This window comes from Anomaloglossus baeobatrachus, chromosome 2 (genome assembly GCF_048569485.1).
Source record: "Anomaloglossus baeobatrachus isolate aAnoBae1 chromosome 2, aAnoBae1.hap1, whole genome shotgun sequence".
Taxonomy (NCBI): Eukaryota; Metazoa; Chordata; class Amphibia; order Anura; family Aromobatidae; genus Anomaloglossus; species Anomaloglossus baeobatrachus.
In genome coordinates this window covers 427,886,583-427,899,061 of record NC_134354.1, presented here as the reverse complement: position 1 = coordinate 427,899,061, position 12,479 = coordinate 427,886,583, and the positions used below count along the sequence as shown (strand labels likewise).

At 42.2% G+C, this 12,479-nt stretch overlaps 1 protein-coding gene across 5 annotated transcripts in view; it reads right to left on the bottom strand.

The window, feature by feature from the left end:
• Positions 1-12,479, bottom strand: part of OGG1 (8-oxoguanine DNA glycosylase) — a 49,993-nt gene that overhangs the window by 23,001 nt on the left and 14,513 nt on the right. For all 5 annotated transcript variants that reach the window (XM_075334166.1, XM_075334170.1, XM_075334165.1 and 2 more), the window contains exons 3-5: positions 5,413-5,774; positions 4,806-4,985; positions 376-554 (exon numbers count right to left, since the gene is read on the bottom strand). In XM_075334166.1, the coding sequence (XP_075190281.1) occupies positions 376-554; positions 4,806-4,985; positions 5,413-5,774 (721 nt within the window). The remainder of the gene's footprint in view (positions 1-375; positions 555-4,805; positions 4,986-5,412; positions 5,775-12,479) is intronic.

Here is a 12,479-nt window from a genome sequence, read left to right as displayed (position 1 = left end):
GAAAACAATCTGTCTAAAGATTCTGCACACCATGATAAACAGGGATCTCCTTTGGCAGCACCCTCCCTCATTACACAAATACACATCACCTGATCTGCTTTATCCAATAAGCATTCAGGATTATACAGCTTGGAGTTGGAAAATCTGCAGAAAAATGATGATATAGTTTAAATACTCATAAGTCTAATAATTCTGCACACTCATTTCACCTTTTACCTCCATCACTGAAAAGTGATGTAATTGCATAAGAAGCAATATATGCAGTTAAAAGGTCTGTAACATTAAAGTTAGCAAATAACATTTTTTTTTCAGGCAAGGATCATTTTTTTTTTTTTTTTAACTTGCACTGAATGACAGATCATAAATCATACTTACTTTGGCTCCCACACCTGGCAAGGCACATAACGCACACTTTGCTTCCCCATAGGGAGCCAATCGAAGCTTGTCCAACCAATCAGGACCTTGTTTCTGCAATATTGCGCGGGCACTCTCACTAACAAACTTTGCTCTGTAACCAAAACCTAAGTCTCGCAACTTTGCCTCCGTGTCATCCGCTGCAGAGTAAACACAAGTTGAAAACATGGTAAGTTTATATTGGTCTAAGCATGAGGACTTGCATTTGCAAATCTGTCCTCACCTAGCCTGTCCCACAGCTGCAGCTTGTACTGAGCAGTGTGAGATTTCAACGGCAGGGAGGAGCTGTCAATCACAATACGTGGCCATAGATTGAGTTTAGCTCATTAAAATCCTTGAACTCATGAGCGCTCTCACTTTTTATTTTAAATATGAGGGAAAACTTTTAGAAATTAATGTACATAAATGTAGACATGTATTTTCAATGAAGTACAACAGCCTCATCTGGTCTAAGATCTATTAAATAGTGTATGCAGTTTGCATAATGAAATCTGGAGACAGATTACTTTCTGGATTTATGTTTGGTATATATAATATAGTACATCCAAAAATAAAGTATTTTACACCTAACATGCACACTAGGGGTCATCAGATTACTGCCAATGAATTTATAGATTTTTAGACTGGGCCTAAAAGAGGCCAAATGCAAATGAGAACAGTTGCATAATGGTAACCATCCATTTTTTATTGGATTCTGACTATGGGCAACTCAGATTTTGTTTTTCACATACATAACCGTGTAAAAGTGAAGAATAATAGGTGGTAACAATTATTGTCTTATGTATAAGAAAAGATCATTTTATAACCTTATAGGCGATGCAGGGGTCTGTATTACTCAAACACCAAAAATAAGAAAATAATGTGCACACACTTAGAATTAGAAGTATGGGGGAGGTGCTAGTGTAAGAGGAAAAAAATCCCTGAAAAATCATATATAAATATAACACTGCACTCTCAATGGGCAAGAATGAATAAAGATATAACTCTTTTTCTCAATGCTAATAGATTTTTAATAAAGAAGGCAAGATAGCAACAATTGAAAGATATGTGACACTTGCGACAATTTTGCGACAATAACATTTCGGTCATCCAGGACCTTGATCACATTAGTCGCTAAATTACTATGAAAAAAAGTGTTTTTTGGGGTTTCTTTGTGCTCCTAGACCCTCCGGGGTTAATGCTGTATTTGTCTTTGTATACACGTTAAAGCTGAATTGCAGAGTCTGTGTCCCCAGCTGTGGCCATGTCACAGGAGGGTCTAGGAGCACAAACTCATTTTATGAGCCCACTCATAAGACACATACATTCATCACTTTAAGGATCTTCCTGCACTTCTATACAGGCGATTCATTTTCCCTAACTGCCCAGGAAGGACAGAATATTCCTACCCTGGACGAACGTCTTTATACATATGCCTATGAGTAAGGAGGCTACTGTCAATCATTAAAGGAACCCCCAAAAAACACTTTTTTTCATAGTAATTTAGCGACTAATGTGATCAAGGTCCTGGAGGACCGAAACGTTATTGTCGCAAAATTGTCGCAAGTGTCACGTGTCTTATAATTGTTGCTATCTTGCCTTCTGTATTAAAAATCTATTGGCATTGAGAAAAAGAGTTATATCTTTATTCATTCTTGCCCATTGAGAGTGCAGTGTTATATTTATATATTATTCAAACACCAAGCATTCTTTTTATTTCGACTTCAGTTTTGTTAAAAAGGCTCTGCCGGTGTATGGGCTCATACATTCTCCAATTTCCTGAGCAGTCATAAGTGTGATGAGCAAGGCAAGGGTCCTCTGCAGGATGGGTCACCTTATAAATCCAAAAAGGCGTAAGTACCCTCTAATATCATTACGTTCATAAAATCACTTCTTTGCCAACAATTATCAAAACTTAAATAGGGCATTTTAATCTCGTCAAGACGTGGCCAATTTCCATTTTTGTGTTTCCGTTTTTTTTCTTCCCAGAGCCAAAACTTTTTTATTCTTCTTTCCACATAGACATACAAGGGGTTTCTTTGTGGGATGAGTTGTACTTTTGAATAGCACCATTTATTTTAATAGATAGTGTGCTAGAAAACGGCAAAAAAAATCCAACTGCGGTGAAATTGTGAAAAAACGCAATTCTGACAATGGTTTTTGGGAATTGTTTTTACAGAGTACACTATATGGTAAAAATGACCAAGCAATATGATATTTATTATCAGCACGATTACTGCGATAGCAAACATGTCTAGTTTTTATTATTTTAGCAATCCTTCCACAAAAAAACCCCAGAATTTGTACACAAAAAAATTTGGGGAGGGGTTGTATCGCCATTTTCTGAGACCCATTACATTTTCATTTTTTCGGTTAATGGGGCTGTGTGACGGCTTATTTTCTGTGGAATAAGACATTTTTATCAGTACAATCTTGGGATAAATGTAAAGTTTTGATCGTTTGTTACAGCATTTCTTGTGGTATATGTGGAGACCAAAAAACTTTTGTCAAATTTTGTCAATCTTGAATTTTGCCCGTTTACGGTGTTTACTGATCAGGTTAATTATTTTTATATTTTGATATATTGTACTTTTCTGAACTTGGCGATACCACACATGTAATTTTTACATTTAATTATCTTTTTTTTTCATGGGGGGAAAAGTGGGATGATTTAAACTTTTTTTTTTTACTTTTCACTGTATTTCACTGGCCAAAGCTACTGGGGTTCCTAGCTTTGGCCTTTGACATGAAGCCTTTCTACTTCATTGTGGTGCTGAGACCTCTCCAGCTGATCAGGCTTTTTAAATTGAAGAAGCGTTACAGGACGTTCTAGACACCATGCTTGAATTATTGCCAAGGATGGCCAGCCTGGGACTTACACTTAGGCGATCATAGCCTTAAATCATCTGATTGCTTTTGCTACAGTGACATGCAAACGTTTAGGCACTCCTGGTCAAAATCACTGTTATTGTGAACAGTTAATCCCTTAACGATCGCGGGCGGTAAAATTACGTCCTAGCGGTCATAGGGTTAATCTATGCAGCAGCAGTAGCGAGAGATCGGCGCATATCTCAGCTGATTTATACAGTTGTATATACAGTCTCCTTTGAAGCCCGGCCAAAGGCAGGGTTTCGTGGGAACTCCGTAATAACAAGCAAGGAGGTCTTCAGCAGATCCCCAGCTGTCATAGCAATCAATTGACACCCCACGATTGAGTCAATAGGTGCATAGAATGACGCTCCACCATGTTGATGCGTTATTTATGCTGCTGTAAGGCTATGTGCGCACGTTGCGTACAGTTCACTGCAGAAATTTCTGCAGCGATCTGAAGAGCACATGTGCGCTTTAAATCGCTGCAGAAATGTCCGTAGTGAAGCCGATTCCATGCGCTCTGCCTGCAGCTCCTGCCATAGACAGAGCAGGAGCTGCCGGCAAAGCGCACGGAAGAAGTGACATGTCACTTCTTTTTACGCAGCGCTTCGGCAGTAGCCGAAGCGCTGCGCTCTAAAACGCCACGTGCGCACGGCCCCTGCACAATCTCCATAGACTGTGCAGGGGACGCAGGACGCATGCAGTTACGCTGCGCTACAAAGCGCAGCGTAACTGCATGTATTTACGCAACGTGCACACATAGCTTAAGAGTTTAACAGTGGCATTTAACTGGTTAACAATCGCTGGTAATTGTTAAGAGGCAGGTCCTGGCTGTAACACAGTCATTACCTATTAAGTATAGAGCAAGCTCACACAGTGAGTCAGCTCCATACAGCCGCTTCCGAATTGTGCCATACATGTACAATGTATGTCATGAAGGGATTAGCTGGCTTGGTTTTACAGGCTAGATAAAGACTTTAAGGTTATGTGCACGGAAACCCTTTTTAAAGTGGATATACTTCAACACCCATCTGAAAAAGCTCTAAATAAATGCTAAAAGAATAAACATACGCATTTCTATATTAAAATGACTGAATGTGCATATGTTCAGTCTTTTGAGGTTGCCTTAACTGCATCCAAAGATGCAAAGCGGTTAAAACAAGTGACCGGTCCATTCTTCAGGCAGCTTCTCCTTGGAAGCCGCTTACTAGTTTATTCAATTCAAGTTTTAAAAAAACGCCATCAGCCAAAAACATCACAAGAATAGAGAAAAAAGCAGCCAAAAAGACAAAAAACGCTTCAAAACAAGAGATGCTGGCATGTCCTGAAGAGTCTTCCTACTGCAAAACACGTGTGCACATACCCTGCGACTGTCTTTGAAACCATGAAACATACTGAGGTTTGACAATTACTAGGTCAATTTCAACAGTTTTTCCTCATGGGTAGATAAATATTCTTAAAGTTACAGACTTGCCCACTCGGTAATTTGCACTATTTAAAAACATGCAGACAGTTGAAAAAATCACTAGCATGTTACCTGCCTGCCAGTGTCTGAAGTGTGGGGAATGAATAGTACTCCACCAAGTCAAGCTGACATAGTCTTTTTCCCAGAGCAGTGCACAGCCGCTCAATCATTCCAGTGATGCGAGAGATGTGGTTGTTGGAGGTACAGATGAAGGAGAAAAGACATTCTACAGGATCCTGCCGCAAAACCCGAATTCCTGGAAGACAGACCATGCATAGTTATGCCATAAATGGGAATCACAGATTAAAATAAATCCTTCTCTAGGTATATAATGCTATTATATACTTGTTAAGGTGCCCCCTAGTGTTCCTGTACATCCATGTAATGAGTCAGTGCTGGTGAAACTAAGCTACTAGTGTATCATTTTTTTTTTGCTGGCCTGTACAATGGCAGGAACCACTGTCAACTTTCTACATACTAATCTGGCGATGGGACTGAGCTACTGGGCATGTGTGACCACTAGTACTGCACACATCTGGTGGTGGTCTGAGAGGAAATCAGAAGAACACCAGAATGCACCACAACCAGTATGTAATTGTGATATCGAGAAGAAGCAGATATTTTGAAATGTTCATTGTTGGGTGCTAATAATAAAATGTGGAGCGTAACATTCTGAATATTACCTGGAAATTCCTTAGCTACTTTCAGAAAGTTCTTGTCCGACTCTCCCCATTGATTGTAGAGTTCATTCAGACTGACATGCAACTGAAAGTAATCCTGTAAAACGTCGCTGTCTTTCTTACAATTACCACCTGGAGAGACAAAATCTCCAGATACTTCCTCCTTTTCTTCCTTTATTGTGTCAGAGACAGTATGGGGCAGTTTTCGTTTGCGGGGCCTTCTTTGGACTTCTTTTTCCAACTGACTATCTGTTGTCTCTGAGCTGGGATACACGGTGTACCACAAGTGTCCATCCTTTTGAGTCAGTGTCCACACCCGTTCATGTAATACTCCTGTCCAGTACCCGGGACTGCTTTCTTTCCACCTAAACATTTCATGACAAACAAGAAAGATGTAAATCTGAATTTTCCAATATTCACTATATAGTGCCTTGAGGAATACCTCATGAACTTTTCCACATTTTTATCACATTACAAGCACAAACTTAAATGTATTTTATGATATACCAAAAAAAAAAATAGAAAATAAAGTGTAGAGAAAATGATGCATGGTCTTCTAAAAAATTTTAAAATCTAAATATGAAAATTGTAATGTATCTATCCCCCCCCCCGAGTAGATAATTTCTTTTCCTTTCCACTTCACAAATCCTTGCTACTTTGTGTTGGAATATCATTTAAAATCCAAATAAAATACATTTATGTTTGTGTGTGTAAGAAAACGTGGAAATGTTCACTAGGTTTGAAAACTTTTTCAAGGCACTGTATGCACATCAAAATGGTACCGTATTTTCCAGCGTATAAGACGACTTTTTACCCCCTGACAATCTTCTCAAAAGTCGAGGGTCGTCTTATACGCCGGGTGTCATCACTTTACACGCAATAAAAGATATTCTCACCTCTCCTCCGTGCACGGAGCGGCCGCTGCAGGATGTCGTCATGGCTTTACTACAGTTGAATGCTTTACGAGCGCTGACAGTAGCGGCGGCCCTGTGTATTGGATGCGCTTTACTGCAGTTGAATGCTTTGTGGCGCTGTAAAGGATTCAACTGTAGTAAAGCCATAACGACATCCTGCAGCGGCCGCTCCGTTCACGCTATAATGGAGGAGTCTGTGTGCGGACTGCAAGAAGCAGCTGGAGGCAGCGCGGGCACCGAGGAGAGGTGAGAATATCTTTTATTGTGTGTAAACAACTGCACATAGTGGACAGAAGGGAACCAGCAAGAGGACATTTTTAAACAATGGGGACATTACTGCACGAGACATTAAGGGGTGCTTCACACACAGCGAGCTCACTGCCGAGATCGCTGCTGAGTCACGCTTTTTGTGACGCAGCAGTGACCTCATTAGCGATCTCGCTGTGTGTGACAATGAGCAGCGATCTGGCCCCTGCTGCGAGATCGCTGCTCGTTACACACAGCCCTGGTTCGTTTTCTTCAAAGGCGCTCTCCCACTGTGACACACAGATCGCTGTGTGTGACAGGGAGAGAGCGACAAATGAAGCGAGCAGGGAGCAGGAGCCGGCGTCTGACAGCTGAGGTAAGCTTGTAACCAAGATAAACATCGGGTAACCAAGGTGGTTACCCGATATTTACCTTAGTTACCAGCCTCTGCAGCTCTCACGCTGCCTGTGCTGCCGGCTCCGGCTCTCTGCACATGTAGCTGCTGTACACATCGGGTTAATTAACCCGATGTGTACAGCAGCTAGGAGAGCAAGGAGCCAGCGCTCAGTGTGCGCGGCTCCCTGCTCCCTGCACACACAGCTAAGCGGTGTGCGCTGGTAACTAATGTAAACATCGGGTAACCATACCCGATGTTTACCTTAGTTACCAGTCTCCGCAGCTTCCAGACGGCGGCTCCGTGCAAGCGCAGCGTCGCTTGCACGTCGCTGCTGGCTGGGGGCTGTTCACTGGTCGCTGGTGAGATCTGCATGTTTGACAGCTCACCAGCGACCATGTAGCGATGCAGCAGTGATCCTGACCAGGTCAGATCGCTGGTCGGATCGCTGCTGCATCGCTAAGTGTGAAGGTACCCTAATGACAGGGCACATATCTATACAACTGGGATAATACAGCAGGGGGCATTATTAAACAATAGGCTCATTACTGCACAGGACGTTACAGCAGGGGATTTCACTAAACAATGGGCACATTACTCGGGTCGGCTTACACTTGAGTATATACGATGTATCCCAAACTCTATATTTTAACTGGAAAAGTTGGGGGTCGTCTTATACGCCCAGTCGTCTTATACGCCAGAAAATACGGTACCTATAAAAACCATCATCTTGCCACACAAACACAAGCCTTCATACAGCTCACTATTCAGGCCCCCAAGTCAATACTTTGTAGGACCACCTTTCGCTGCATTTACTGGTGCAAGTCTTTTGGAGTTTGTCTCCACCAGCTTTGCACATCTACATCCTGACATTTTTGTCCATTCCTCTTTGCAAAATAGGTCTATATCAGTGAGAATGGACGGAGAGCGTCTGTGATCAGCAATTTTCACATATTCTCAATGGGGATTTAGGTCTGAAGTTTGACTGGGCCTTAAAACACATAAATATGCTTTGACCCAAACCCTTCCATTGTAGCTATGGCACTATTTGTAGAGTTGTTGTCCTATTGTAAGGTGAACTTATGACCTAATCTCAGGTATTTCCAACATCTAACAGGTTTTCCTCCAGGAATGAGATCCATCTATCTTTCCATCACCTCTGACCAGCTTCCCTGTCCCTACTGAAGAAAAGCATATCAATAGCATAATGCTGCCACCGCCATGTTTGAAGGTTACGATTGTGTTTTCAGGGTGATGTGCAGTGTTAGATTTCTGCCGCACATAGTATTTTGCATTAAGTCCAAAAAGTTCTACTTTGGTCTAATCTGACTACTGACCAGTTAACCTTCATCCATATGTTAGCTGTGTCCCCTACATGACTTTTTGCAAACTGCAAATGGGACTCCTTACGGCTTGCTTTCAGAAATAGCTTTCTTCTTGCCACACTCCTATAAATGCCAGATTTTTGGAGTATACAATTAATATGTATGGTTCCATATTAACACTAGAACTACTGGACTCGTGACACCTATATAGAAATACATGGTGCAAAGTAGTCAAAATGACTACCTCAGTAGTTCTAGTGTTAAACCTCTGATGCCTTTCCAGCGTAAAATACACCTTCTATGATTAAGGGTGTGATTTACACCAAAAACACGTCAGAGGCTTAATATGGAATCTTACATGTGAATTTTTTAAGCTTTCATATATAAAGGAAACCAAAGTTTTAAGAATTTACTGGTCAGTTCCAGCTTAATTTTCATTGACTTTTTCACAATTGTAATGCAGGCAAGCAGTTTAAGCGACACTTATACAATTAATCCGTAAAGAAAATGTCATAATACGCAGTGAGTCCAGCAACTTTCTTTTTTTTATACGATTAATAGTTGTCCTGTGGACAGATTCTCACACCTGAGCTGTGGCTTTCTGCAGCTCCTTTAGAGTGACCATGGGCCTCTTACCTGCTTTTCTAGTTAGTGATGTCCTTGCTTGGGATGTCAGTTTAGGTGGATGGCCATGTCTTGGCAGATTTGCAGTAGTGCCGTACTCCTTCCATTTTTGGATGATGTATTGAACAATGGTCCATGAGATGTTCAGAGCTTGGGTCACAATTTTCAGACTTATGTTATTAAAGTACTTAGAAAACCATGTATAATTTTTGTTTCATTTTCTTTACATTTCACAAATACTTGCTACTTAAAGTTGGTAAATTGTATAAAATCCCAATAAAATACATTTAGGTTTGTTTGGGTAATGTGAAAAAGTTCATGGGGTAAGTATACTTTTTCAAGGCACTGTATAGGAGCTGCATTACTTAAAGAGGTTGTCTACTATTGAGCTCAGTGAATGGCTGGATCAGTGATGTAAGCCATCAGCGTGATCACACTGCTGCAGACAAAACACTGAGACAATAGCACTGGTGGAGAAGCAATGCCGGACCTGGGAAAGGTGAGTACTATCAGGTTTTGCTATGTTATATGGTAGTAAATGTTTGGGCTCCACTTTTCTAAAAGTGAAAAAACCCTTTAAGCAGTCTCTTTTACACATGGTTTTTCAGCTAGCTTTCCCAGGACCTTGAACACCGAGTCAGTGTAGCTATATCGGGAGATTTATCACTTCATAACTAAGCAAATTTGTAATTCACTAATCTGGGAACGTTAGAGGCCACACTTGATGCTATTTTATATAGCTAGTATATAGTCTCCAATCTCCCCTTCATTTCCAAACTCTTGGAGCACCTGGTCTATTCCCGCCTCACCCGCTACCTCTCCTCTCACTCTCTTCTAGATCCTTTACAGTCTGGCTTCCGCCCCCTACACTAAACAGAAACTGCCCTCGTCAAAGTGACCAATGACCTACTGACGTAATGGTGACCACTCTCTGCTTATTCTTCTTGACTTCTCTGTAGCCTTCGACACTGTTGATTACCATCTCCTTCTTTCTATGCTCCATTCAATCAGTCTAAAGGACACTGTGCTCTCCTGGTTCTCTTCCTATATTTCTGGCCGCTCATTCAGCATATCATTTGCTGGCTCCACATCTTCTCCTCTTCCTCTCACAGTTGGGGTCCCTCAAGGTTCAGTCATTGGCCCTCTTCTTTTCTCCCTCTATACTGCCCCAATTGGACAGACCATCAGTAGATTTGGCTTCCAGTACCATCTTTATACTGATGACACATAACTATACACTTCATCCCGTGACCTCACCCCCGCTGTACTACAGAACACCAGTGACTGTCTGACTGCAGTTTGCAACATCATGTCTGCTCTCTATCTGAAACTTAACCTTTCCAAAACTGAACTTCTTCTATTCACTCCGTATTCTAACCTTCCTAAACCCAACATCTCCCTCTCTGTGTGTGGCACCACAATAACTCCTAGGCAGCAGGCTCACTGTCTGGTATTATTATACTTAACACCGATCTCTCCTTCACCTCCTATATACAATCTCTTGCCCGCTCCTGTCGCTTACATCTCAAAAACATCTCTAAAATCCACCCTTTTCTCACAATGGAAATGACAAAAACCCTCACCGTGGCCCGGATCCACTCCCGCCTTGACTACTGTAACTCTCTATTAATTGGTCTCCCCCTAACTAGACTTTCTTCTCTACAGTCAATCATTAATGCAGCAGCAAGGGTCACCTACCTGGCTAACCGCTACTCGGATGCCTCCTTTCTGTGCCAGTCATTGCACTAGCTGCCCATATATCACAGGATCCAATTCAAATTGCTTGTTCTCACGCACAAATATCTCCACAGTGCGTCACCCCCCACTACATCTCAACCCTCCTCTCTGTCCATCTCCCTACCTGTTCCATACGCTCTGCAAATGACTTTCCTGTCCACAGGCTATTTATTTCAAGCAGCATTTGCTTGGGCCTGTCCCGCCCACAGCCATGACTCAGTCAAGTAAGTGCTGCTAAGAACAGTTCTACTTTTCACATGTGAGGCCGTATAGCACATTTTATATAAAAATATTTTAGAGTAGGACTGCCCCAATGAGATTTGCCGTGACGTGGCAGGGTAGCTCAAGAAACTGCATTTTTTTGTCAAAAATCTCAAATTTTAATAATAAGTACAGTTTGGAATTTTTAGTGCAGTAGTGCATATTTAGTGCTGGCTATCTTGTTTTTTTCATTGAATTGGTCGTGGCTGACCGCCACCTTGCAGTGCACCCCAATTTGGGTTGCATTCCACCTGTCTTGATTTTGGCAATTGATGGCTGTTCACATTCAGCCATCAGGCCCTGTCCACAGGCTATTTACTTCAAGCAGCATTTGCTTGGGCCTGTCCCGCCCACAGCCACGATTCAGTCATGAGTACGGGATTGAAAAACACCAAGTAAGTGCTGCTAAGAACAGTTCTACTTTTCACATGTGAGGCCGTATGGCACATTTTATATAAATATTTTAGCCCCAATGAGATTTGCCGTGACGTGGCGGGGTAGCTCAAGAAATTTAACATTTTTGCCAAAAATCGCAAATTTTAATAATAAGTACAGTTTGGAATTTTTAGTGAAGTAGTGCACATTTAGTGCTGGCAATCTTGTTTTTTTTATTTTTAGCTTTTTAAAGTGCCTGAATGACAATCTACAGTTCTACTTTTACATTTAGGTCGGGCCCACATGGGACTACTGCGATCCTCGTATGACACTCGGCTCACACTGGCAGCACAGTGGGAGCAAAGTGTCATGCGAGTGTCACTGCGACTGAGGTCCGATCGTGCGATCGGACCACAGCTGCGGGGGTCGGGACGGCACTGAGGGGAGGGCCAGCGTTGAGGAGGGAAGGGCTGGCACTACAGAGGGGAGGGATTTATCTCCCTCTCTCCTCCGTTGCCGGCTACTGCTATTCTCGCTCTGCACTCGCATTACACTGGTGTAATGCGAGTGCAGTGCGAGGTTTCTCTTGCCCCATAGACTTGAATGGGTGCGAGAGAAAGAGTATCGCATTGCACATGCAGCATGCTGCGACTGTTTTCTCGGTCCGATTAGGGCTGAGAAAATAATCGCTCATGGGTGCTGGCACAGAGTAATATTGGTCCAAGTGGAATGCAATGTTTTATCGCATTCCACTCACTTCAATTTTCATGCCGTGTGTCTTAGGCCTTAGGCCTTGTGTGCACACTGCGTTTTTACCCGCGGTTTTGCTGCAGAAATTTCTTGAGAAAGGTTTGTAATCTTTCTGCAGACATTTCCCAGCAAAACCTATGGGAAAAAAAAAATAGCTGTGCGCACACTGCGTTTTTTTCTCATGAAAATTCTTTCTGCAGAATTTCTTGAGAAAATGTGCATGTCACTTCTTTTCCGCAGGTACCTGCGGTATTTCACTCCATTCACTGTAATGTAATCGCGAAATACCGCGGGCATACCGCAGGTAGCAAATGATGTGCGGTATACCCTCAGTATAGCCACGGTTTACCTGCGGTAATGTTCATCACTTCCTGCGTTTTGCAGGGAAGTGATGTCATTATGACAGGAAGAGGAAGCGGAGCAAACACACACACACAGACACAC